The sequence below is a fragment of the Gorilla gorilla genome, chromosome 10 (assembly GCF_029281585.2).
Source record: "Gorilla gorilla gorilla isolate KB3781 chromosome 10, NHGRI_mGorGor1-v2.1_pri, whole genome shotgun sequence".
Classification (NCBI taxonomy): Eukaryota; Metazoa; Chordata; class Mammalia; order Primates; family Hominidae; genus Gorilla; species Gorilla gorilla.
Genome location: NC_073234.2, coordinates 136,647,366 through 136,674,061, shown reverse-complemented (window position 1 = coordinate 136,674,061; position 26,696 = coordinate 136,647,366). Strand labels below are relative to the sequence as shown.

At 50.1% G+C, this 26,696-nt stretch overlaps 1 protein-coding gene and 1 long non-coding RNA gene across 4 annotated transcripts in view; one reads left to right on the top strand and one right to left on the bottom strand.

Moving 5' to 3' along the window:
- Window positions 1-103: 103 nt before the first annotated feature.
- P2RX4 (purinergic receptor P2X 4) lies at window positions 104-24,281 on the bottom strand. Of its 2 annotated transcripts, none has more exons than XM_055358223.2 (12): window positions 23,992-24,281; window positions 17,011-17,158; window positions 12,315-12,386; window positions 12,133-12,205; window positions 11,266-11,362; window positions 5,682-5,762; window positions 5,429-5,570; window positions 5,196-5,332; window positions 1,696-1,789; window positions 1,527-1,592; window positions 1,117-1,212; window positions 104-686 (listed from the first exon to the last, which is right to left on the bottom strand). In XM_055358223.2, the coding sequence occupies exons 1-12, from the start codon at window positions 24,123-24,125 to the stop codon at window positions 660-662; spliced, it is 1,167 nt and encodes a 388-aa protein (XP_055214198.1). In that variant the 5' UTR covers window positions 24,126-24,281; the 3' UTR covers window positions 104-659. The 2 variants fall into 2 exon arrangements, with proteins under 2 accessions (XP_055214198.1, XP_055214199.1); XM_055358224.2 differs by lacking the exon at window positions 23,992-24,281 and adding an exon at window positions 20,625-20,723.
- LOC129525898 (uncharacterized) overlaps window positions 24,268-26,696 on the top strand; it is a 47,766-nt gene continuing 45,337 nt past the window's right edge. For both annotated transcript variants that reach the window (XR_008670440.2, XR_008670441.2), the window contains exon 1: window positions 24,268-24,441. This is a non-coding gene — a long non-coding RNA (uncharacterized lncRNA). The remainder of the gene's footprint in view (window positions 24,442-26,696) is intronic.

Below are 26,696 nucleotides of genomic sequence, written 5' to 3'. Positions count from 1 at the left end.
GGACCTTTTCTGAGCACAGTGAGCCGGACAAGTGGATTTACTGGTTGTCGTAAAAGGGTAGGAAGGAAAGTTCTAGCACATGCTATGAGACAACAGACAGGGATTAAGAAAATCACGCTTTAATGTCTGGTCCTCGATCACCTTAGCACAGCGCTTCTCTGAGGAGAAATGCCAGCTCTGCTGCATGGCTGCAGGGAATGGTCGGAGGAAGCCTGCAGCCCAGGCCTGCTACAAGTCTAGTGACTGCAGCCAGGCGGCCTCCCCTGCCGCATAAAGTGCTTGAACAGAGCCGCCGTGCCTCAGAGGACTGGGCCTGTCCTGGAGAGAGCTGGAGACAGGAGGCTTCTGAACAAAGCCAGCTCCAGCCCTGAAAGCCACAGCAGTGCCACTGCGTCGGGCCAGCGCTCCCCCGACAACCCCAGGTTGCGGGAAAAGCAGAGTTGACCCAGCCAAGAACAGACTGGTGACCTCCTGGGCCGAGTGGGCAAACAGATCCTGCACACAACACACAGGAGCTGCTGGGGAACCCTGAGTGCTTGTGGAGTGGAGACTCAATCAGATTCCAGAAATTTCTCTGGGGTGATGTGGTGGCCATTTCTCCCTCCTCCTCCTCTCTGTTCTTCGATGGGGCTGTGGAGAGCCCAGGTGTGGGGTAGGCCTCACTGGTCCAGCTCACTAGCAAGACCCTGCAAAGAAGGACACAAGCAGATCAAGGTGCCCCTGGGACCCCTTGTGGCAGGCGGGAGGGAGGTGCGCTCCTGGGACTTCACCGCCAGGGGTTCTCAAGTTGGTCCCAGGCCTGGAACCCAACCCTTCCTGTTCCGCAAGGTGCACTGAAGTAGTGTGTGCCCACAGGCATTCTCAGAGCATGCATTATCATTAGCAACCTGAGATGTCGCTCATTGAAACGAGGCTGGGTTTAAAGAGTCAATCTAGTACAGGGGCCTAGGGATGGAGCAGCTGCTGAGAGTGGCAGGACTGCCCGGGTTAACGGGGACACCACGCCACACTGGTGCCAGCCTCTGCAGAAGGGCCTCCCCAGACGGGCCCACGGCCAGGGCTCCCACACCTGGGAGATGAGAGGCGTGTGCCTGCTGGGGGCCAGGAGGGGCCTACCTGCTCGTAATCTTCCACATATTTATATTTCTTCTCCCGATAGTAGAGTCTTTTCTTCATGCAGTAGAGGACTATGATGTCACACAGCACAGTCGCCTGAGTTTAGCACAGGGTGAGAGTGAGCCAGGATGCTTGCAACCCATCAACCCATCTTATTCTTTGCGTGCCCCTTCCTGAGAAGCCTGGAATCTTTACTGGAATGGAAAGGCACTCCCATCTCTTGGGAGAAGGCTGGGACCTGAGGGGGGTGGTCTTGGAGAAGGGAAGGTGGGAGGAGGGCTGGGGACCAAGGGAAAGAAGGTAGGAGGGTCAAGTCTAGAAACACATCTGAGGTCTAGGGCCCAGGGCCAGGACCCCAGCCCAGGGTCTCACCTCACCGTGAGGGTGAAGGCAGGGCCTAAACCACTCACCATGCCTAGCAGCGCCAGGCCAGAGCCGATGTTGATCATAGTGGGGATGATGTCAAATTTCCCTGCCTGCCAAGACACAGAAAAAGAAAAAAAGTGTTTCTGCAGGGGCAGGGAGAGGCCCCTTGTCCCTGCAGGGAGTGACGGAGGAGAGCCAGTGGCGGCGAGCTACCTTCCCAAACACGATGATGTCGAAGCGGATGCCATAGGCCTTGATGAGCGTGCGCTGCTCGTTGCCAGCCAGGTCTCTGTAGTACTTGGCAAACCTGAGGGGAAGGAGGATGGATCAGGGGGAGATGGCTGGGGCAGGACCCTGGGCCCTGTGAGAGAACGTTAGAGTGGAGCTGGCATGGGCGAATGGTCCACTCTGCCGGCTGAACGGACGCTGGAGCGGCTCGGGGCCTCTCCTGGCTGAGGCGGGCTGTGCAAGCAGGAGGATGCGGGGCCCACGAGGTACAGGGGCACAGGGAGGCCTCCTTCTCCAGCTCCACTGTCCTCTCCTGAACCTGAACAGTTTGCTCTCAACATCCCACCTGGTACATCCTGCCTGCCTCCCTCAAGGGACCCTGACCTCCAACATCTAACAGTAAGAATGTGACCAGCCAGCATTGCAGGAGGGGACTAAGCCAGCCCCAACACAGCATCAGTGCAGGGACTTTTTTTTTTTTTTTTTCTTGAGATGGAGTCTCCCTCTGTTGCCAGGCTGGAGTGTAGGGGCACCAATCTTGGCTCACTGCAACCTCCACCTCCCCAGTTCAAGCAATTCTTCTGCCTCAGCCTCCCGAGTAGCTGGGACTACAGGCGCGCACCACCACGCCCAGCTAATTTTTGGGTTTTTTAGTAGAGACGGGGTTTCACCAAGTTGGCCAGGATGGTCTCAATCTCTTGACCCAGGGCTTTTTTAATTTATTTTTTTATTTTTTCAAAGAAACATTGATTCTGTGCACACAGTCTTCAACAACAACAACAACAACAACAACAACAACAAAAAGAACCACTCGTTCGTCACACAGATAAAGAGATGAACAAAATGTCGTCTGTCAACACAACAGAATATGATTTGGCCATAAAAAGAGACGAGGTACTGACACAGGCTACGACATGGATGAAGCTTGAAAACATCAGGCTAAGGGGAAGGAGCCAGACGCAAAAGGCCACATATTGATTCTATTCATATGAAATGCCCAGAAGAGGCACATCTGCAGAGACAGAAAGTAGACCGCTGTTGCCAGGGGCCGGGGGACGACAGAAGGGTGCAGGGTTTCTTTTTGAGATGACGGAAATGTTCTAAAATCGACTGTGGTGAAGGCTGCACTTATCTGTGAATATAGTGAAAACTATGAATTCTGCACTTCAAATGCGTGAGTGAACGGTATGGCATGTGAATTGCATCTCAATAAGACCATTTAAAAACATATGGCTGGGTGCGGTGGCTCACACCTGTAATTCCGGCACTTTGGGAGGCCGAGGCGGGTGGATCACTTGAGGTGAGGAGCTCGAGACCACCCTGGCCAACGTGGAGAAACCCCGTCTCTAATAAAAATACAAAAAATTAGCTGGGTGTGGTGGCGGGTGCCTGTAATCCCAGCTACTCAGGCGGCTGAGGCAGGAGAATGTCTTGAACTCGGGAGGCAAAGGCTGCAGTGAGCTGAAATCGCACCACTGCACTCCAACCTGGGTGACAGAGCAAGTCACTCCCTTAAAAAAAAAAAAAAAAAAAAATATATATATATATATATATATAAAATGGCTATATATATATAAAATAATGGCTACATATACAGAATGCTATATATATATAATGGCTACATATATATAATGGCTATATATATATATATATATGAGAGAGAGAGAGAGCGAGCACGCGAGAGAGCGAGCACACGAGAGAGCGCACACGCATGAGCAGGGGATGGATGGTTGGTGAAGAACCGTCAAGACATACCATCTGCTGCCCCGTGTTCTCCAGGGATCCATCAGGAGCCTCGGCCCGCACCCTAGCTCCATGCTCTATCTGGCCCACAACTTCCACGCCATGGGCCAGGCCTGGGAGACTCAGGCAGGGCCTGGTGCTGCCCGAGGTCGGGGGATAGGCGTCCTGAGGTCTTTCCGTTTCAGGGCTCTGACCTAACCTTGAGGTTTCCACAAGAAGTGTGTGACAGTAGAGATGGAATAACACAAATCTAACTGCTGGAAAAGAAAAATTCAAATATCTGCTTTACTCAGTGAGCCAGAAGGTTCAAAAGGACAGCAGATCCCACAATTACAGAGGTCTTAGGATCCCGTATGGCTCGGATTCCACACGTCACCACTAGGGGGAGGCAAGTGCAGCCCGAAGCACCGCTGAACGCGCCCAAGGATGGTCCTTGCAGGGCCTCTTTTTTTTCCCCCTGAGACGGAGACTTGCTTTGTCGCCCAGGCTGGAGTGCAGCAGTGCGATGTCGGCTCACTGCAACCTCTGCCTCCCTGGCTCAAGCGATTCTCCTGCCTCAGCCTCCCAAGTTGCTGGGATTACAGGCATGCGCCACCATGCCCAGCTAATTTTTGTATTTTTTTTAGTAGAGATGGGGTTTCGCCATGCTGGCCTCAGGTGATCTGCCCGCCTTGGCCTCCCAAAGTGCTAGGATTACAGGTGTGAGTCACTGCGCCCGGCCTGGAGCGCCTCCTTTTTAAGGACTGTGAAAAATGCAACAAAGGGTACGTGGAAATTTACCTGGCTATAGATTCTGATCATGAGATCATCAGCTGTAGTGGGTTGAACAGTGTGTCCCCCAAAATTCACATCTACCTGAAGCTTGGGAGTGTGACCTTATTTGGAAATAGGATCTTGGCAGACATAATTTGTTAAGATGAGGTCATACTAGAGTAGGGTGGGCCCTAAATTCAGTGACTGATATCCTTACAAGAAGAAAAGACACAGAGACACATACAAGGCAGAAGGCCTCATGACAGGAGAGGCAGAGACTGGAGTGATGCATCCACAAGCCAAGGAACACCGTGGGCTACCAGAAGCCAGGAGAGACAAGTAAGGACTCTCTCCAGAGCCTTCAGAGCGAGCACGGCCCTGCTGATGCCTGGATTTTAGGTTGTGGCCTCCAGAACTGTGAGAACTGTGAGAGAATCAAGTCTTGTAGTTGCAAGCCACTGTTTGTGGGACTCGCTTACACCTGCCCCAGGACACTGAGATGCCAGCATTTGCAGCAGGGAACCCAGCAAGGCCTTTCAGGGGCCTCAAACCTGTGTCCCCTGCACTCTGGAGATTCTGGCACAGGTTCAACCTTTGAGAAACCAATTCCTGGGCCAGGCCCCAGAGGCCTTTGGACTGGAGGATCACAAGATCATCCGCTCCTTGAGGCAGTGAATGGAGGTCATGGCTGAGGCTGGTGCTGGAAAGCTTAAGCCCCCAGCTTCTCCTGGCTGCTCTAAGAACCATCTCAACATGTTTCTTGCGGCAGGAAAGGGCAAGGAGGGGTCTCGGGGGCCGGGATGGCCCCGGAGCAGGACACCACTAAAGGCATTTTCCCAGCATGGCCTTCTCGCCGCCTTGGACGGGGGACCGGCAGCCTGCCCTTGGGGTGCTGCCTGAGTGCTGGTCTTCAGTGGGCGGCCCACTGGCACGTACCCAGCCACCAGCACCCCCGACAACATGAGCGAGGGGCCCAAGCTCACGCCCACCTGAAATTGTAGCCAGGAGATACGTTGTGCTCAACGTCCCGTGTATCAAGGCGGCGGAAGGAGTACCTGGGCAAGCAGAGGGAGGCGGCTCTGTCCAGGTTGCAGTCCCAGTTGACCTGGATGCCCATGATGCCTCCCTGGGGATAAGCAGCAGAGACACGGCAAGGGTTTCCTCAGCACCTGGCACGAGACGCCTCCAGGGCTGGGTCAGCAGAGCCAGGGCCCGCACCCACCTCCACGGCCATGTCCTGGAAGCTGTGTCCTGCGTTCTCCACTATTTTGCCAAGACGGAATATGGGGCAGAAGGGATCTGTTTTAGCATCATAAATGCATGACTTGAGGTAAGTAGTGGTGATGTTGGGAAGGATATTCCTCCTAAGGTCGAGAGGAAGCAGAAAATCAGAGTGACGAAAACCTCAGAGAAGAGAGAAGAGCCAGAAGTTTCTCCAAGACCCTGGTGAACTCACACACCTGGCCACCACTTACTTGCTGAAATTAAATTTGGGATACCAGATGTTGTTCTTAACCAAAAGAGTGAAGTTTTCTGCAGCCTTTAAAAAAGCAGGTCTGAAAAACAATGATAACATTACTGTTAATAAAATACAAATATATACAAATACTCACATACCCATGTTATATATATATATATACACATATATATATGTATTGTGTGTGTGTGTGTCTGTGTGTGTGTGTGTGTGTATATATATATATATTTTTTTTTTTTTTTGAGATGGAGTCACTCTGTCACCTCGAGTGCAGGCTTGAGTGCAATGGCGCGATCTCAGCTCGCTGCCACCTCAGCCTCCCGTGTAGCTGGGATTACACAGGTGTGCGCCATTATGCCTGGTTAACTTTTTTTGTATTTTTAGTAGAGACAGGGTTCCACCATGTAGGTCAGGCTGGTCTCCAACTCCTGGCCTCAAGTGATCCGCCTGCTTCAGCCTCCCAAAGTGCTGGGATTACAGGCATGAGCCATCAAGCCCAGCCTATATATATTTTTGAGACAGGGTCTTGCTCTGTTGCCCAGGCTGGAGTACAGTTGCATGAACACAGCTTCTTGTAGCCTCGACCTCCCAGGCTCAAGGGATTCTCCCACCTCAGCCTCTCAAGTAGCTGGAACTATAGGTATGCATCACCATGCCTGGCTAATTAAATTTTTTTTTTTTTTTTGTAGAGATGAAGTCTTCCTACATTGCCCAGGCTGGTCTTGAACTCCTGACCTCAAGCAATCTTCCCACCTCCGCCTCCCTGTGCTGGACTACAGGAGTGGGCCACCATGTTCAGCCCCCATGTAATATTTTTAAAAACATATACACACATCTTACAATGTCATTTTGTCAAGAAGATGAAACACGTCTAGCATTTTCTACACCCTTCTGCATGCACACTCTTCTCTTCCAAGAGAAGACACTGAGCCGAGCCTTCCAGGTTCTTCCCCTCAAGGAAGGGCAGGCCCTTTCCCCCAAGGCGGTGAAAACTGAATTGCTAACCAGGGAGGGGATTTGTGGCCTCACTGGAAATCAGTAGGCCTGGCTTTGGGGCCGCAGGCATTCTCCAGGGAAAGAATGAAGGCTGGGCAGATCCGGTTTTACAGGTCAAAGCAAAAGTAAATTTGCCTACAGGCTGGATCCTGACCTGTCTGAAAAGTGCACAAAGCACCCGCCAGCAGGTGCGCCCGCCTCTTCTCAGAAGTGCCACGTCAGCTCCTGGCTGACAATACAAGTTGAATCTGTCCCCAAGGGGACTCCATTTCTTTGGTGAATTTCTCCTGGAGAATCTGGCACTGTATGGCTAACCCTTCTGTGGGGGATGTTCCCCTGATCCAGGTGGGATCTTTGGAAGGACAACATCAACAGTCTTCCCAGCCCTGAGACAGGAACAAGGCCAGTGACAGGGCTGCACTCGGAGGAGAGCTGAGCCTGTCACCACTGCTGTCAGAGAAAGGCTGGGACCAAGGGGCTTCTCTCAGGTTTTTTTTTTTTTGAGATGGAGTCTTGCTCCTGTTGCTCAGGCTGGAGTGCAATGCCGTGATCTCGGCTCACTGCAACCTCTGGGTTCAAGTGATTCTCCTGCCTCAGCCTCCCGAATAGCTGGGGTTACAGGCGTGCACCACCACGCCTGGCTAGTTTTTTCATATTTTTAGTAGAGATGGGGTTTCACCATGTTGGTCAGGCTGGTCTCGAACTCCTGACCTCAGATGATCCACCCACCTCAGTCTCCCAAAGTGCTGGGATTACAGGCATGGGCCACTGCGCCTGGACTTCTCTCAGGTCTTCAAAGTCCCCACTCCCTCAAGAGGGATGGCTTACAACAGGGGTGTTCAAGTTTTTGTCATTTCCTGTACCGTAACACCCACACACACACCTGTGTACCTCACATGTAATACTTTAAGATCAACTCACCTTTTTAGAGAAATTGAGATGAAATTCACATAACATAAAATTAACCATTTTAAACTGGACAATTCTGTGGCATTTAGTACATTCATAATGTTGTGCAATCATCACCTCTATCTAGTTCCAAAACGTTTTAGTTTTTGTTCTGTTTTTGAGACAGAGTCTTATTCTGTCACCCGGGCTGGAGCGCAGTGGCATGATCTTGGCTCACTGCAACTTCCGTCTCCCAGGTTCAAGCAATTCTCGTGCCTCAGCCTACTGAGTAGTGGGATTACAGGTGCGCACCACCACGCCTGGCTAATTTTTATATTTTTAGTAGAGAGGGGGTTTCACCATGTTGGCCAGGCTGGTTTTGAACTCCTGGCCTCAAGTGATCCACCCGTCTCTGCCTCCCAAAGTGCTGGGAATATAGGCATGAGCCACTGTGCCTGGCCAATGTTATTTCTTATATCAGTGTGCACTTAAAAATCATTTTACACCGCATTAGATCTGTAACAGTGATGTCCAATAAAAGTATATTGTGAGGCCAGGTGTGGTGGCTTATGCTGTAATCCCAGCACTTTGGGAGGCTAAGGCAGGTGGGTCGCTTGAGCCCAGGAGTTCAAGACCAGCCTGGGCAACATGGTGAGACCCTGTCTCTACAAAAAATAAGTTAGCTGGGCATGGTGGTGCGCCCCTGTGGTCCCAGCTACACAGGAGGATGAGGCGGGAAGATCACTTGAGTCCAGGAGTTCGAAGCTGCAGTGAGCCATGATCGTTATCACTGCACTGGGTGACAGAGCAAGATCCTGTGTCAAACAAAAAGTATCTTATGAGACACAACTACAAGCCACACTCCAATTTAAAGTTTCCTAATAGCCACACTACAAAGTAAAAGAAACAAGTAAAATTTTATACAATAACCCAAAATATTACTTCAACATGTAACCAACATAAAAAAATCAATGAGATATTATACATTCTTTTTTTCATAATAAATATTCAGGCCGGGCGTGGTGACTCACGCCTGTAATCCCAGCACTTTGGGAGGCCAAGGCAGGTGGATCACGAGGTCAAGAGATCGAGACCATCCTGGCTAACACAGTGAAACCCCGTCTCTACTAAAAATACAAAAAAATTAGCTGGGTGTGGTGGTGGACCCCAGTAGTCCCAGCTACTCGGGAGGCTGAAGCAGGAGAATGGCGTGAGCGCAGGAGGTGGAGCTTGCAGTGAGCAGAGATGGTGCCACTGCACTCCAGCCTGGGTGACAGAGCAAGACTCCATCTCAAATAAATAAATAAATAAATACAAATAAATAAAAAATAAATACAAATAAATAAAATAAATAATAAATATTCAGAATCGGGCTGGGTGCAGTGGCTCACACCTGTAATCCCAGCACTTTGGGAGGCTGAGGCAGGTGGATAACCTGAGGTCAGGAGTTCGAGACCAGCCTGGCCAACATGGTGAAACCCGCATCTCTACTAAAAATACAAAAATTAGCAAGGTGTGGTGGGGGGTGCCTATAATCCCAGCTACTCAGGAGGCTGAGGCAGGAGAATCACTTGAACCCGGGAGGCAGAGGTTGTGGTGAGCCGAGATCATGCCACTGTACTCCAGCCTGGGCGACAGAGCGAGACTTCGTCTCAAAAAAAAAAAAAAAAATCCAATTCGATGATAAGTGCACTTCCTATGGACAGCCCATCTCCTTTCGGACCCAGCCATATTTCAATTTTCAATAGCCACGCGTGGCCAGAGTCTCCTGTGTTGGAGAGCACATCTCTGTGAGATCCTCTCCAGCTCTAAGATGCTAGGATTCCTTTTCTTTTTCTATCTCCTTCCTTTGCCTTAGCAATCTCTAAATCTGCAGTTCTCAGCCTTTCCTTCTGTCTCAACACACCCAGGATGAGGTTCAGTGGCTTCCTGCTCCCCGGGGCTCATGGAGACCTTGGTCTGAGCTCTCGGTGAGAAAGGCCCTAGGCTGCACGCACTTCTCAGAGCGCTGCCCGGACTCCACCCCATGAAGCACAGCCAATTACAACCACGAAGAATGTTATTCTAGAGCAACCTTGAACCTGGCTAGTTTAGTTGATTTTTAAATTTTTATTTATTTATTTTTTAAAATTTTTATTTTTTGAGACAGAGTCTCTCTCTGTCGCCCAGGCTAGAGTGCAGAAGAGCGATCTCAGCTCACTGCAACCTCCACTTCCCAGGTTCAAGCAATTCTCCTACCTCAGCCTCCCAAGTAGCTGGGATTACAGACGACCGCCACCCTAACCCTAATTTTTGTATTTTTAGTGGAGACGGGGTTTCTCCATGTTGGCCAGGCTGGTCTTGAACTCCTGGCCTCAGATGATCCGACTGCCTCAGCCTCCCAAAGTGCTAGGATTACAGCATGAGCCACCGTGCCAGGACGAACCTGTCTAGTTTAGTTTAAAATACACTGTAGCAAACATCCGTTGTTTTCTTCCCAGCATCTGCTCCCAGCTTTTCTGGTAACAGAACCCCAAATGTCCTTTGGAAGCCATATCTCCCCGATGCTTGCCTATGTCACTTGGGTGGGTCTGACTCTAGCCCCAGCTGCAGAGGTGGGCATGTGACCCAGGCCTAAGCTGATAAGCAAAACCCATTCCCCAGCCACAGAGATGGGTTGAGAGATATGGCCATTGATACGATGATGGACAGGTCTAGAATCTCCAGGGACAGCTGGAAAGGGAGACTCAGCCTTGGGGGGCTGTAAGTGCAGCGCTGCCTCCTGGGCTATGCTGTGGGTCCTGCGAGTGAAGCTGGCACGGCGGGATGCAGAGCCAGGAAGGGAGACTAGGGCGTTGTCCTTTGTCCCTCACTCTGTCGCCCAGGCAGGAGTGCAGTGGCCTCTGTCGCCCAGGAGGGAGTGCAGTGGCACCATCTCAGCTCAGCAACCTCCGCCTTCCCAGGTTCAAGAGATTCTTCTGCCTCAGCCCGGCACGAGATTCTCCTGGCCATGCTGGATCTTTTTGGTCAGCCGGACAATACACTGCCCCCCCGCTATACACGCATGTGTATGTGTGTATGTGTTTGTGCACATGTGCTTAAGGCACTGAGAACTGTTTCCTGTCAGTTATTTGCAACCGACAGAGTCCTAACATACAAGGAAGTCAGTCACCTGCACCCTTCTCGTGAGTGACAGACTACTTGTGGCCCATCTTGCCACTGATGGTCTCTGCCTTGTGGTTGAGAGCAGTCATCCTAGGGCAGCCTGACTTCATACAGACACCAGAAACACACAAAAAGCCACAACACACAGGTGTAACTCCTTGACCACCTCTGCTCAAGGCTGACACGTAGAGTTGAAGGTGCTTCCGGCTGGGTGTGGTGGCTTCTGGCTGGGTGTGGTGGCTCCCATCTGTAATCCTAGCACTTTGGGAGGCCAAGGCAGGTGGATCACTTGAGGTCAGGAGTTGCAGACCAGCGTGGCCAACATGGCAAAACCCCGTCTCTACTAAAAATACAAAAAATTAGTTGGGCGTGGTGGTGGGTGCCTATAATCTCAACTACTCGGGAGGCCGAGGCACAGAAAATCGCTTGAACACGGGAGGTGGAGGTTGTGGTGAGCCAAGATCGCACCACTGCACTCCAACCTGGGATACAGAGTGAAACTCTGTCTAAAAAAAAAAAAAAAAAGGCACTTCCTTCCCTAGGGCTGGACTCACTGTGGCACGTGTGTGTCATCCTCCACCGGGCACCAGGCTGCCACCTCACACGTCTTGACGGACCCGTTGAAAGCTACGCATCTGCCTGTTGAGACTCCTACAAGCACAAGGGTGGCAGGGGGGTCCCATGTCCACAGGGGTCTCCTATTTTCTACCTTTTTGGAGTAGAGAGTGAGAGCCCCATCCAGCCTCCCATGCAGCCAATCTTGAGCTGTGCAAATCTGGGATTTAGACAGTGTCAGTGTCCAGGAGTTAGAATCGGAGGAAGACAGTTACCTGTGTGCCAGCCACATCTCAGCCAGGGTGATGCCAAGCTAAAGAATGGGACAAGAGGCCAGGCACAGTGGCTCATGCCTGTAATCCTAGCACTTTGGGAAGCTGAGGCGGGTGGATCACCTGAGGTCAGCAGTTCGAGACCAGCCTGGCCAACATGGTAAAACCCATCTCTACCAAAAGTACAAACATTAGCTGGGCGTGGTGGTGCATGCCTGTAATCCCAGCTACTCGGGAGGCTGAGGCAGGAGAATTGCTTGAAACTGGGAGGTGGAGGTTGCAGTGAGCCGAGATCACGCCACTGCACTCCAGTTTGGGTGACAGAGCGAGACTCTGGCTCAAAAAAAAACAAAAACAAAAACAAAAAACAAGAAAAAACAACAACAACAAAAAAACAGTAGGGCAAGAGCTGGGATGGCTTGTGGGGCTCCAATGACAGCAGTGAATGTAGAGGGGGTTCCAGGACCCCAGCCTCGACACCTGGCTCACCCAGGGTCATGTGAAGGAATTGGGAGGATTTCTCTATCAGAGACGCTCCACAGTGGGGGCGATCTGCTCAGGGGCCGCCCTCCCCAGGAGGCCACAAGCTCGTACCGTTGCTGTGGGTGCCAGCAGAGCCGGCAGTACAGCTGGCATCTGATTTACACACAGTGGTCGCATCTGGAATCTGGAAAAAGAAGGAGCGAAAAGAAAGTCCACGGGGCCCGGCCCCACACACAGGTGGACAGGTGTGGAGAGGGGTGTGGGGCCTGGGGCTCTTCCCGGGGGCCTCCTACCTCGGGGCACAGGCCCTGGGTCTGGTTCATGGTGAGGATCACGTTGGTCATGACGAAGAGGGAGTTTTCCTCCTGCAGAGGGGAGACAGCACGGGCAAGTCACGCTCAGAGGACTCACGGAGAGCCAAGAAAGGCAGACGCTGACTGAAGAGGACAACTCAAACACTGACCGCGTGCTCTCCCGCTCTCGCCCATCAAATTTTATAACCTAATGGAAAACGGCGACTCAAACAAGTCCTTGTACATAAATATTCAGAGCAACACTTTTCACAAGAGCCAAAAGGTGGAAACAGGTCGGGCGCGGTGGCTCAAGCCTGTAATCCCAGCACTTTGGGAGGCTGAGGCGGGCGGATCACGAGGTCAGGAGTTCAAGACCAGCCTGGTCAACACAGTGAAACCCCGTCTCTACTAAAAATACAAAAATTAGCCGGGCGTGATGGCGGGCACCTGTAGTCCCAGCTACTTGGGAGGCTGAGGCAGGAGAATTGCTTGAACCCAGGAGTCGGAGGTTGCAGCGAGCCGAGATCGCGCCACTGCACTCCAGCCTGGATGACACAACGAGACTCTGTCTCAAAAAAAAAAAAAAAAGGTGGAAACAGCCCAAATGTCTGTCCTAGTCTAGTCACACGATGGAATGTGATTCAGCCATGAATAAAAAGGAATGAAGGGTCCAGGCATGGTGGCTCACACCTGTAATTCCAGCACTTTGGGAGGCTGAGGCAGGCGGATCACCTGAGGTCAAGAATTCCAGATCAGCCTGGCCAACATGGTGAAACTTTGTCTCTACTAAAAACACCCACACACACACACAAACACACACACACACACACACAAAAGGAGCCGGGTGTGGTGGCGGGCACCTGTAATCCCAGCTACTCAGGAGGCTGAGCCAGGAGAATCACTTGAACCTGGGAGGCGGAGGTTGCAGGGAGCCGAGATCACGCCAGTGCACTCCAGCCTGGGTGACACAGTGAGACTTCATCTCAAAAAATAAAATAAAGGAATAAAGCACTGACACAGGCTACAACATGGATGAACCCCAAAAACATGATGCTGAGTGAAAGAAGCCAGACACAACGGCCACACAGGATACAATTACATTGATGTGAAATTTCCAGAACAGTCAAGTCCATAGAGACAAAGCACTTACGGGTTGCCAGGGAGTGAGAGAAGTGGGGAATGGGGAGTGGTTGTGTAACATACGAGGCTTCCCTTTGGGGTGATGGAAATGTTTTGAACTAGATAGAGGTGATGCTTGCATAACACTGTGAATGCACTAAATGTGCTGAATTTTTCATTTTAAAATGGTTAATTTCTTTCTTATTTATTTATTTATTTGAGACAGAGCCTTGCTCTGTCGCCCAGGCTGCAGGGCAGTGGCACGATCTTGGCTCACTGCAATCTCCGCCTCCTGGGTTCAAGCGATTCTCCAGCCTCACCCTCCTGAGTGGCTGGGACTACAGGTGTACACCACCACACCTGGCTAATTTTTGTATTTTTAGTAGAGATAGGATTTCACCATGTTGGCTAGGCTGGTCTCCAACTCCTGGCCTCAAGTGATCTACCTGCCTCAGCCTCCCAAAGTGCTGGGATTACAAGCATGAGCCACTGTGCCTGACTTAAAATGGTTAGTTTCTATAAGTGAATTTGACTGCAGTTAAAAAAAGGGGGGGGTCTGCAAACTGAAACAATGGTTTCTCATCAAACTTGACTTATTGAGAGAAAGAGCCAACAAGTGCTAAAAACATTCCCTGCCAACCAGATTATCTCAGAGGAATAAAAACATGAGGCCTCATGGGGCTCAAATCTGGCTGGTTTTCTTTCCTAACTGAAATTATAAATAAAACATTCTAGAGAAGACTCCGTCAGGGTCAGCAAGTGACATTTCTCTTTGAGAACGTTCTGTTTCCTCCTTATACATATGAAGGTGCCAAATAATTGATTTAGAGTTTCTGGAAAGCAATTTGCTAGGGATGAGACTGAAGAATTGCTGATAATGACCTCCTCATATAAGGAATAAAAGGCAAAGACCCCAAAAGATTCTAGTTGGATCTTCCTCTCACTGGGGGCTGGTGTCCATCTATCTAATCTAATCTATTATCTGTCTATCTATCTATCTAATCTATCCTATATCTATCATCTGTTTTCTATTTGTCTATTATCTATCACCTATCTAATCTATCCTATCATCTATCTGTCATCTATCCTATCCCTTTTCTTTCTTTCTTTTCTCTTTTCTTTCTTTCCCTTTCTTTCTCCTATCCTATCATTTATCTATTCTTTCTTTCTTTCCATCTAACTATCTATCCATCCATCCATCCATCCATCCATCCATCCATCCACCACCCATCCAATCAAGATGGGGTCTCACTATATTGCCCAGGCTGGTCTTGAATCCTGAGCTCAAGTGATCCTCCTGCCTTGGCCTCCAAAAGTGCTGGGACTACAGGCGTAAGCCACTGCGCCTGGCTGGGCCCAGGCATTTTAAAAGGAGATGCCCAAAGCTTTTAGCATTTCACACTCCTGAGAATAACAGTCAGTAGTGGGAGCCATCTTGGGGATCAGGGCAACTCAGAAACCAACCAGTCTGTAGACATCCCCAACCCCACGGTCTGACAAGTGGTGGAAGCTCTAGGAATAGCTGGCGTCCTCCAAAGGCCTAGGGCAAACTATGTTGGGAGACAAGGAGAAGGCCACAGGAGGAGGCGTGAGGATGTGGCATGAGCTGCAGCCTCTCTCCCGCCACCTGTCACGTTCCCAGGTGTTCAATGTACAAACACACTCCGCATCTGGTGTTAGAGAAGGCCGCTCCTACGATTCTCCTGAGTTATACTTGGAACAATCCAGTATGGTCTACTTTTCGTTTCCTATCTCTCCTTCTTTCTCTCTCTTTTAGAGTTGGGGTCTTGCTCTGTTGCCCTAGCTGGAGTGCAGTGGCGTGATCACAGTTCACTTCAGCCTCAAACTCCTGGGCTCAAGTGATCCTTCTGCCTCGGCCTCCAAAAGTGTTGAGATTACAGGCATGAACCACCACATCTGGCCTGTTTCCTATCTCTTATCTACTTCAAATTAAGGGTAATTTCAGTCTGGAGATGAGCCAAGGGGCTGCAAATAGATGACTGTGTTCCACCTACAAAGAACACAGACGTCATGAAAGCTCATGAGGAAAGCCCTGGGGAACTCACACGGCCCCCGCCCAGATCCACCACGGAAGGCTGAGTTGTGGGTGCTCCTTTCCACCAAGGGACAAAAGCGGGGCTTGTGCCCTTCCTCATCTGCCCAGTAAACACACCGAGCATGACATTCCCAGAGCTCACCGGGATAAGGCTATGCCTGCACAGGAGGCAACCGTCTCTCTGCTGAGACAGGTGCATGCTAACAGGACTGCCCCCTCCAGCCAACTGCAAATCCCCTGTTCCACTTGATCTTTTTTTTTTTTTTTTTTTTTTTGAGACAGAGTCTTGCTCTGTCACCAGGCTGGAGTGCAGTGGCACTATCTTGGCGCACTACAACCTCCGCCTCCCAGGTTCAAGCGATTCTTCTGCCTCAGCCTCCCTAGTGGCTGGGACTACAGGCGCATGCCACCACACCCCCGCTAATTTTTGTATTTTTAGTAGACAGGGTTTCACCATGTTAGCCAGGATGGTCTCAGCCTCTTGACCTCATGATATACCGGCCTCGGCCTCCCAAAGTGCTGGGATTACAGGCATGAGCCACCACACCTGGCCCTTCCACCTGACTTTTATGGCTCATTAGCTCGGTCTCCTCTCTGGGCACCCCACAAGACCCTCTCTTGAGGAGGCAGGGGGAAGAACACACCTGAAGAAAGAGTTTCTGGAGTTCTTGTTTTCCCTGGCAAGAGCTCTGAGCCAAGAGTTGGCAGCTTATCTCTACTGGTCGCCCTCGGTCCCTTAGCACATAGGCCATCTGGAGGGCTATGTCAGGGTTTGACTGTGCGGTGCAGAGCTGTTACCAGGACTAAAGAGTCAATGTTTAACTTGGAGCTTTGCAGATTAACAGCCTGAAGACTAGTATGCAGCAGTAAACAATGTCTTCCCTTCCTTTTGCTCCCGATGGAGTCCTGTGCTGCTGTCTCTGTTTCCTTCTCGTTTGGGTTTTGGTCTCTAATGGTCTCTAATTCTTTTCTTTTATTTTTATTTTATTTTATTTTTTTTAAAGAGATGGGGTTTCAACACATTGCCCAGGCTGATCTCAAACTCCTGGGCTCAAGGTATCTGCCCGCCTCAGCCTCCCAAAGTGCTGGGATTACAGCCGTGAGCTACTGTGCCTGGCCTAAAGTTTTTACACCGTCTGAAAAGATTTACCTCGTGGATTTGGGACAATAATGCAAACCCAAAATGTGGAAAGGTGATATTTCCACTTGAATTTCTATCATGATTTAAGACATTTGTTTTCTCATCTTTCAGGGCCTGAGAGAGACCGAGATGTCCACCTGGAAAGCTTCCTGTCTTTCAGCCTGCCATGCTTTCAAGCTGAGGGACCACAGCTGCCTGGATACACTCTGTTAGATCCTAAGCTGAAAAGAGATCTGGCTGCACCGTTTTCTTGGACTAAAACAATCATTCTGGGCATTGGTGATGTCAGGACTCAGGCCACGTCAATCATTAATCAAGTGTGCAAAGTCAGTAAAGAGCAAGGTGTCAGTGTTAGACAGAAGACACAGTGGGAGACACACCTGAGCTGGTATCACATAATCCGCCACATCCCAGATCCGGAATCCAAGTTTAGAAGTGTTGGTCACAGCCACGCCCTTGACCTTGGTCGTAACGGAGCTGACCACGGAGTCAGTTTCCTGGTAGCCCTTTTCCCACACAAACACCCACCTATAAAATAAAACAGGCCTCTTAAATTGCCATTAGGATTCAATGGATTTGAATTGATGGGGAAGCTTCTGCTGGCCAGTGGCTGGAAGTACGGTGTTGACTAACTACATGACTTTCTACAAGCTACGTATCTTCTAGGGGACTCCATTTCCACTTCTGCCAAACGGGGATAGTAGCACCCAAACCACAGGAGGGTTTGCGGGAAATAAATGAGATGGTGCAGGTAAAGCACTCAGCACACTGATGGCACAGAGAAAACGCTCGATGAATACTGTCTTTATTACATTTGAGCACTTTCTCTTTTTTTTTTTTTTGAGACGATGTTTCGCTCTTGTTGCCTAAGCTGGAGTGCAATGGTGCGATCTTGGCTCACTACAACCTCCGCCTCCCGGGTTCAGGCAATTCTTCTGCCTCAGCTTCCCAAGTAGCTGGGATTACAGGCATGCGCCACCACGCCTGGCTAATTTTGTATTTTTAGTAGAGACGGGGTTTCACCATGTTGGCCAGGCTGGTCTCGAACTCCTGACCTCAGGTGATCCGCCCACCTCGACCTCCCAAAGTGCTGGGATTACAGGTGTGAGCCACTGCGCCTGGCCCTTTGAGCACTTTCAATGCCTGTGACCTATGGGAATCACCAAGAGATAATACAAATTATAACAGTTACCACTGGAGTGTTTATAGGCACCAGGCACTGATCTAAGCTCTTTATATGTATTAACTCATTTAATCTTGACCACTTTATGAGACAGATATCATTATTTTTACTTCCATTTTACAGAGGAGGAAATGGAAACACAGAGAGGTTAAGTCACTTGCCAAAGGTCACACAGCTAGTGAGTGGCAGAGTCAGGATTTGAACTCAAGCCAGAAGCATCTGAAGCCTCTTCTCTCACCCACTATGCTCCACTCTAAGCTTGTCTAACCCACAGCACACAGGCCGCATGCGGCCCAGGATGGCTTTGAATGAGGCCCAACACAAATTCGTAAACTTTCTTAAAACGTTATGAGATTTTTTTTGTGTGATCAAAAAAAGTTTTGTTTTTTAGCTCATCAGCTATTGTTAGTGTTAGCATATTTTATGTGTGGCCCAAGATAATTATTCTCCTTCCAATGTGGCCCACGAAAGCCAAAAGATTGGACACCCCTAGGCTACTCTTTCTAAAAAAGAGAATTCTACCCTTTAAGGAACTTTTAAGAGTAGTTTCTTACTTTTCCCCCAAGAATTCTGGTCACATATATGGTTCTCTCCTCTGAAGTGGGACTATGGCTACCAGTTTGAACAATTAAAAATCCAAAGGGGCTGGGTACAGTGGCTCACGCCTGTAATCCCAGAACTTTGGGAGGTCAAGGGGGGAAGATCATTTGTGCCCAAGAGCTCGAGACAAGCCTGGGCAACATAGGGATCTCTACAAAAAATAAAAAATTAGCCGGGCATGGTCAGTTTTGATTATAGCAAGATGGACAAAAGCAAAGCATTTACTGCTTTAAAGATTCTCGTGACTGAGACAGTGAATACGTCATAAGGAATCCTACAGAGCTGTGCTGTGCAATAAAAATCCCAGCTACTTGGGAGGCTGAGGTGGGAGGATCACTTGAGCCTGGGAGACGGAGGCTGCAGTGAGCTGTGATGCCACTGCACTCCAGCCTGGACGACAGGGCAAGGCTCTGTCTCAAAAAAAAAAAAACAAAAAAAAACAACCATCTATAGGCATTAGCTTATAGGGGTTAGGACAGACTGGAGGCAGAGGTCTTGGCTCATGGCTCAGCTCCACCATTCACGAGGCATAACTTTGGCCAAGGCGCTTAACCTCATTGTGCCTCAGTTTTTCCCATCTATAATCTGGGAATGATAGTAGAACTTCACAGGATTCTTGTGAGGGTAAAAGAATTAATGTAGGTCAAATGTTTACAACAATGTTTGTGAGTCATCGTTGGTCACAGAGCAAGTACTGACACCGTGGAAATTGGCCAGTACTACAAATCAGAACCCCTCCCCTTCGAACTGCTGTTAAACATCTACTAGAGACTATCAGTGTTGTTATTTATAGAATCAGGAAATGCTAGGTTTCTCCTTCTTCTAAGTCCTAGATGCTGAGACTTCAGAAATTCACTGGTTTCGTTGAGGTCAGGAGTCCAAGACCAGCCTGGCCAACATTGTGAAACCCCGTCTCTACTAAAAATACAAAAAATTAGCTGGGTGTGGTGGTGGGTGCCTGTAGTCCCACATACTCGGGAGGCTGAGGCAGGAGAATCACTTGAACCCGGGAGGTGGAGACTGCAGTGGGCTGAGATCATGCCACTGCACTCCAGCCTGGGCAAGAGTGAGACTCTGTCCCTCCACCAAAAAAAAGAAAAGAAATTCATGGTTTTGTTACTTATGAGTTTGTGTGATCGAGCAGTCTCCAAGTTCATTGCCCAGCCTAGAGATGGGCTTTCCCCCCATGGGCTTTTCCCCTGACAAGTCCAGGGCTTCTAGGAATTCAGCTGCAGTGTAAGCTTCCATTTAATTCCAGTCTGACACCCAAAAGCTTGGGGCAGGAAGACTGATGTACTCATCAAGTACAGTGAGTTGCTTAATTGAGAGACACAGGGTTTCATGCCACTCATTATCATGTGATTATTTCCTCCTCATATGATTGTTAACAGAGTTAGATAGATGAGAATTGCGTGTTCGGTCTTTTTTTGAGGGAGGGTTGCTGTAGGAGGAGACCACAATTTCTCTAAGATGAGTTGCATCAAAAAGTTAAGAGATGAGGTTAAAAAAAAAAGAGCCTTAATGCAAGTCCTGAGTCAGTTTTGATTATAGCAAGATGGACAAAAGCAAAGCATTTACTGCTTTAAAGATTCTCATGACCGAGATAGTGAATGCGTCATAAGGAATCGTACAGAGCTGCGCTGTCCAATAAAAACATAACGCGAGCCACATATTTTTTTTTTGAGACAGGCTCTGTCGCCCAGGCTGAAGTGCAGTGGCACAATCTTGGCTCACTGCAACCTCCGCCTCCCAGGCTACAGCAATCCTCCCACCTCAGCCTCCCAAGTAGCTGGGTCCACAGGTGTGCGCCACTATGCCAAGCTAATTTTTCGTATTTTTGGTAGAGATGGGGTTTCACTATGTTGCCCAGGCTGGTCTCAAAATTCCTAAGCTCAAGGGATCCACCTGCCTCAGCCTCCCAGAGTACTGGGATTACAGGCGTGAGCTACCACAGGGCAAGACCCTGTAATTTAAAAGTTTCTAGTAGCCATGTCAAAAAGTAAAAAGAAACAGAAAGGGCTGGGCACGGTGGCTCATGCCTGTAATCCCAGCACTTTGGGAGGCCGAGGCAGACAGATTGCTAGAGCTCAGGAGTTCGAGACCAGCCTGGGCAACATGGAAACCTCATGATTGTAGAGATGAGATTTCTCATCTGTACAAACAAACAAACAAACAAAAACACAATAATTAGCCAGTCGTGGTGGTGTGCACCTGTAGTCCCATAATTCCAGAGGCTGAGATGGTAGAATCACTTGAGCCTGGGAGGCGGAGGTTGCAGTGCATTGTACTCCACTCTGGGTGACAAAGCAAGACGCCGTATAAAAAGAAAAAAAGAAAAAAGAAAAGAGACAGGAAAAATTAATTGTAATGATATATTCTGTGTAACCCAATATATCCAAAATATTTTAACATGTCATCAATAAAAAATGTATTCATGTGATAGTGGTACTCTTTGTTTTTTTTTGAGACAGTGTCTTGCTCTGTTGCCCAGGCTGGAGGGTGGTGTGATCACAGCTCTCTGTGGCCTCAACCTCCCAGGCTCAAGCAGTCCTTCTGCCTCAACCTCCCAAATAGGTAGGCCTATAGGCGTGTGCCACCATGCCAGGCTAATTTTTGTATTTTTTTGTAGAGGCAAGGTCTCGCTGTGTTGCCCAGGTTTGTCTGAAACTCTTGAGCTCAAGCGATCTTCCCACCTCAGCCTCCCAAAGTACTGTGATTTCAGGCATGAGCCACTGTGCCCAGCCTCTTTTTCTGTACTATGTCTTTGAAATCCAGTGTGTATTTTAAGGTTATAGCACATCTCAGTGTAGAGTAGGAACGGTTAAGTGTTCAACAGGTGCAAGTTACTAGTGGCTACCATACAGTGCAACACCACTATGGGTATTTTCCGCAGTTGTAATTTTACAGGTACCCTAAGGTAGATGTGCACTGATCCTCCCACTAGCAGCAAATGCCAAAAGCAAAAAGCTGCAGGGGAGCTCCTGCCCCCAAATGCTTCAGGTCCAACCAGGGATGTGAGTTCAGTTAACTGGCTAGCAGTGAGTCTCCAAAAAAAAAAAATAAATAAAAATAAATAAATATATATATATTTGAGATGGAGTTTTGCTCTTGTTGCCCAGGCTGGAGTGCAGTGGCACAATCTGGGCTCACTGCAACCTCCACCTCCTGGATTCAAACGATTCTCCTACCTCAGCCTCCCACGTAGCCGGGATTACAGGCATCAGCCACTAGGCCTGGCTAATTTTTTGTACTGTTAGTAGAGACGGGGTTTCACCATGTTGGCCAGGCTGGTCTCGAACTCCTGACCTCAGGTGATCCACCCGCCTCGGCCTCCCAAAGTGCTGAGATTATAGGCATGAGCCACCGTGTTCAGAAAAAAAAAAAAAAAAAATTCTTTTTTTTGCACACCTCCATCAGTACAATTTACCATTTTAACCTTTATTTTTCTCTTAGAGATGGGGTCTCGCTATGTTGTCTAGGCTGGTCTTGTGTCCAGGCTGGTCTTGAGCTCCTGGCCTCAAGCAATCCTCCCACCTTGGCCTCCCAAAGCACTGGGACTACAGGTGTGAGCCAATGAGTCCAAATCTGGGTGTGGGCCAGGTGGTTCTGATGTTGAGTCTGCACCTGGAAAGCCATCCTCTTGAATACTGTCTGTATCTACTGCTGCTGCTGACAGATATTGGAAGCCAAACCTGCTTGGGCTTCCCTTGGGCAGTGTTAAGATTCCAAACCTCACCCCAAAGACGGGGGGATCTGTTACTTTTAAACAATTCCTCAGATGAGTCTTCCATGATCAGGTAAACTTGGGAAACACAGTTCATTGGTTCCGAAACGTTGCTGAACATCAGAATTACCTGGGCAGCCGATCATACTCTGCAGCAATTAAATCAGAAGGTCTGGGGATGCATCTGGGCGCGGTGGCTCACGCCTGTAATCCCAGCACTCTGGGAGGCTGCAATGGGTGGATCACCTGAGGCCAGGAGTTCAAGACCAGCCTGGCCAACATGGCGAAACCCTGTCCCTACTAAAAATACAAAAATTAGCCGGGCATGGTGGTGGGTGCCTGTAATCCCAGCTACTCAGGAGGCTGAGGCAGGAGAATTGCTTGAACCAGGAAGGTGGAGGTTGCAGCGAGCCAAGATTGCACCACTGCACTCCAGCCTGGGCGACAGAGGGAGACTCCATCAAAAAAATAAAGGGTCTGGGGATGGGAGCCAAAGATTCTCAGATGGTTCCAATGTGCAGTTTGGGGACCACTGCACTAGGCAATACGTGTCAGCCCAGCAGCTGTAGCCACCAGAACACCCCAGGTAAGCCTTTAAAGTGGCCCCAGGTGGCAAGGTAATTATCATCTTCTCTCTCGCGTTGTATTCAATTGTAACAGGTGCCAGCCCCGTGCGGGGGCTCACGCCTGTAATCCCAGCACTTTGGGAGGCTGAGGTGGGCGGATCACCTGAGGTCAGTTCAGGAGCAGCCTGAAACCCCGTCTCTACTAAAAAATACAAAAATTGGCCGGGCGTGGTGGCGGGCACTTGTAATCCCAGCCACTCAGGAGACTGAGACAGGAGAATTGCTTGAACCCGGGAGGCAGAGGTTGCAGTGAGCCGAGATCGTGCCATTGCACTCCAGCCCGGGCGACAAGAGAGAAATTCCGTCTCAAAAAAATAAAAAAATTAAAAAAGTAACGGGTGCCTTCAAGTACAATGGCACATTCAGCGAGGCCTGAGGGCGGCAGGGCATCTCTAGCCTAAGGGGGCAGCATGGGGAATGACTGACTAGGCTAGGGCAGGTACCACAAAAAGCCCCACAACCCCACAAGACAAAGGAAGCAAACTTTAAACACTCTTGAAGTCTGACCTTGCTACTACCACATAGTGATACTGCATAGTGATCAAAAGAAATGACCAGAAGCCACCCACCCAGAAGGAACCAAGCGGAAATTCCAAGCTTTGGTTTTGTCAGCAAATCAGCAGGATGGGAGGTGGAGAGCGAAGATTGAGACGTTCAGGGCGAAGCCCCTACAGCCAAGGGGCACTATGGGGGGTCAGGCAGGAGAGGGTAACAGCCTAGCCAGGCTTTGCCTTTATTTATTTTGTAAACAGACGGGTCTCGGACTGTCTCCCAGGCTCGAGTTAAGTGGTGTGATCATAGCTCACTGCAGCCTCAGCCTCTTGGGCTCAAGCGATCCTCCCACCTCAGCCTCCTGAGTAGCTGGGACCCCAGGCGCGCGCCACCAGGCCCGGATGATTTTTAATTTTTTACAGAGACGGGGTCCCACGATGTTGCCCAAATTGGTTTCGAACTCCTGGGCTCAGGCGATGGTCCCGCCTCGGGCTCCCAAAGTGCTCGGATTACAGGCTTGCGCCACCGCGCCCGGCCCAGGCTGTGGCTTTAAAACAGCAGCAAGCAGCCTCCCGCCCCCGGGGCCCCGGCGCGGCGGCTGGGGCCCAGGGAAGGTGTCACCGCCTCGGCTCGCCGCTCCCGGACTCGCCCAGGTGACCGAGGCCAGGATGAGCCGCCGCACGGCGCGGACGCGAGGGCAGCACCCGCGGCGCCCCCCGCACTGCCCCACGCTCACCCGATGACGTAGGCCAGGATGAGCAGTTGCACGGCGCGGTTCATGAGCCCCACTTTGCGGCTGCGGATGAGCACGATGCGCGGCGTGTCGTACTCGAACAGGAAGGCCGCCAGCGCGGCGCAGCAGCCCGCCATGGCCGCGCCGCCCGCTCCCAGTCCCCTAGTCGGTCTGGGTCCCAGTCCCCGCTCGGAGCCCCGCCCAGTCCGCCTGGCCTGCTCGCGGCGCCGTCATCGCGGAGGAGGGCCCGGAAGGAGGCAGCACGGGCGGTCGGGGCCCGGGGCCCAGGGGAGGGCGCCACCTCCCCGTCGGGAACGATGACCCTCTAGGGGGCATGGAACTCGCGGGGAGGGAGTGGCCTCGCCCTTGAAGACGAAAGGCTCCTTCAAAAGGCGGGCGAGGGGCCGGGGGCGGTAGCTCACACCTGTCATCCCAGCACTTGCGGAGGCCGAGGTGAGAGGAATCTTGAGTTAGAGACCAGCCTGGACAACATAGCGAGACCTCGTCTCTATCAAAAATATAAAAAAAAAAAAAAAAAAAAAAAAAAAAAGCGGGCGTAGTGGCGCTCGCCTGTAGTCCCAGGGAGGCTGAGGTGAGAGGATCGCTTGAGCCCAGGAGGTAGAGGCTGCCGTGTGAGCTGTGATCGCGCCACTGCACTCCAGTCTGGGAGACGAAGCGAGACCCTGCCTCAATAAACCAGAAACCAAAAAACAACAAAAAAGGCGAGTTGGGGAGTAATGACCTTCTCAGGAGGGCCAGAGAAAACAAAGGACCCTTTCGGGGAAGATGGGGTCCGCGAAGAGAGAGTGACCTCCCATTTGGGACAGAGTTCAAGTGAGGGGTAACGAGCGACCTCCCTTAGGGGTCCTGATAGGCGCCAGGGATTTCCGTAGAGGACCCCGGGGCTGTGCGGAGTAGCCATCGCTCACGAGTGCGGGCTCCTAAACTTGGGCAGCTGTGGTTGGGGGAGCTGGGGCCGCGCTGTCCTTAGCCTCTTGGGGAACAGCCTAAATATCAGGTGTCCTGTGAGCCCTGGGTGAGAGCCACACGCCCTGTAAAATACCCCTCCTGGATTTGAAGCCTGGTCGCATTCTCACTCCAAATACTTCCTTAGTTGCAGCCCAGGGGAGATAATTCTGTGGTCATCCTTTCCACTGAGAAAATGCTATCACAACTTTAGGAGAGAAAATAGTGAAAGGGGGGGAAACAGCCACCGTTCTACCCCATGAATACAATTTTCCGCATGTGTATCTGTTCATTCCCTTCAGATACGTTTTTTCTTTTTCTTTTTTTTTTTTTTTGAGATGGAGTTTCACTCTTGTCCAGTCTGGAGTGCAGTGGCGCGATCTCGGCTCACTGTAACCTCCGCCTCCCAGGTTCAAGCAATTCTCCTGCCTCAGCCTCTTGAGTAGCTGGGATTACAAGTGCCCGCCACCACGCCCAGCTGATTTTTGTATTTTTATTAGAGACAGGTTTTCACCATGTTGGCCAGGCTGATCTCCAGCTCCTGACCTCCCATGATCTACCCACCTCGGGCTCCCAAAGTGTTGGGATTACAGGCGTGAGCCACTGCGCCTGGCCCAGATGTGTTTTCATAGGTGAATGTTATATTTAGTTTCCCAGAAAATATTCATAAGCACATCCTTTATGCCAAGTACTGTCCAGTGAACAGGACAAGCAAAATATCCTGCCTTCATGCAGCATAAATTCCAACAGGTAATTGGTATAAAGTTTTGGTTTGTAATCATAGTCAATGGCTGTGCTTTTCATTTTCTGATTCGCACTACTTGGTTTCTGTGTTACTGCAGACTCATCATAATGATAATTTTTAATCCATGGACCATTTCTTCCGGAAAATATACCACGATGTCTCTAACCGCTCTCATCTGCTTGCTTCTTAGTTTGTGGATCCTATGCGTAATCTTTGATACAACATTTTTAGCTCATTTCCTGGATGTGAGATTCCTAAGTAAGCCACACCAACTTGTTTTTCCAAATATAGAAAGGTGAATAATAAAATTTGCAGAAAACAGGCAGCATCTGCCTCTAAGAGATGGAATTCTTAAATTAGAGGGAGGAACAGAGATGCCCATGCCAGCCTTGGTCCAAAATGGTCTCAGGAAAAGGTGGTGGTATTTTATTCATTCATTTGACAGAAATTTACTGAGTGCCTGTTGCGTGCTTGGCACTTTTCTTGATGCTAGGGCTATAGAGTGGACAGGTGAGGTCTCTGCCCAAATGGAGTTTGGTGCAATTGGGAAGCCTCAAATTATCTGTAGAAGAAGAAAATTCCATTGCTAAATCCTCATTGGAAGGGGACTTAAAAATCATTTCCTTAAGAATCAAAACATGGCTGGGCACGGTGGCTCACACCTATAACTGCAGCACTTTGGGAGGCCGAGGCAGGCGGATGATCATGTGAGGTCAGGAGCTGGAGACCAGCCTGGCCAACATGGTGAAACCCCATCTCTACTGAAAATATAAAAAACTTAGCTGGGCGTTATGGCAGGTGCCTGTAATCCCAGCTACTCGGGAGGCTGAGGCAGGAAGAATTGCTTGAACCTGGGAGGCGGAGGTTGCAGTGAGCTGAAATTGTGCCACTGCACTCCAGCCTGGGTGACAGACTCCATCTCAAAACAAACAAACCCCAAAAAACACCAGGCACGGTGGCTTACACCTTTAATCCCAGCACTTTGGCAGGCCAAGGT

Bases quoted from the DNA above. Each gene is read 5' to 3' on its own strand.
- P2RX4 (XM_055358223.2), bottom strand. From the start codon at position 24,125: ATGGCGGGCTGCTGCGCCGCGCTGGCGGCCTTCCTGTTCGAGTACGAC. The intron at 12,206-12,314 runs GTAGGAGGCCCC...TTCTTTTTCCAG, and splicing joins CCCAGGGCCTGTGCCCCGAG to ATTCCAGATGCGACCACTGT. The intron at 5,763-11,265 runs GTGAGTCCAGCC...ATTGTTTTTCAG, and splicing joins GATGACACACACGTGCCACA to ACCTGCTTTTTTAAAGGCTG.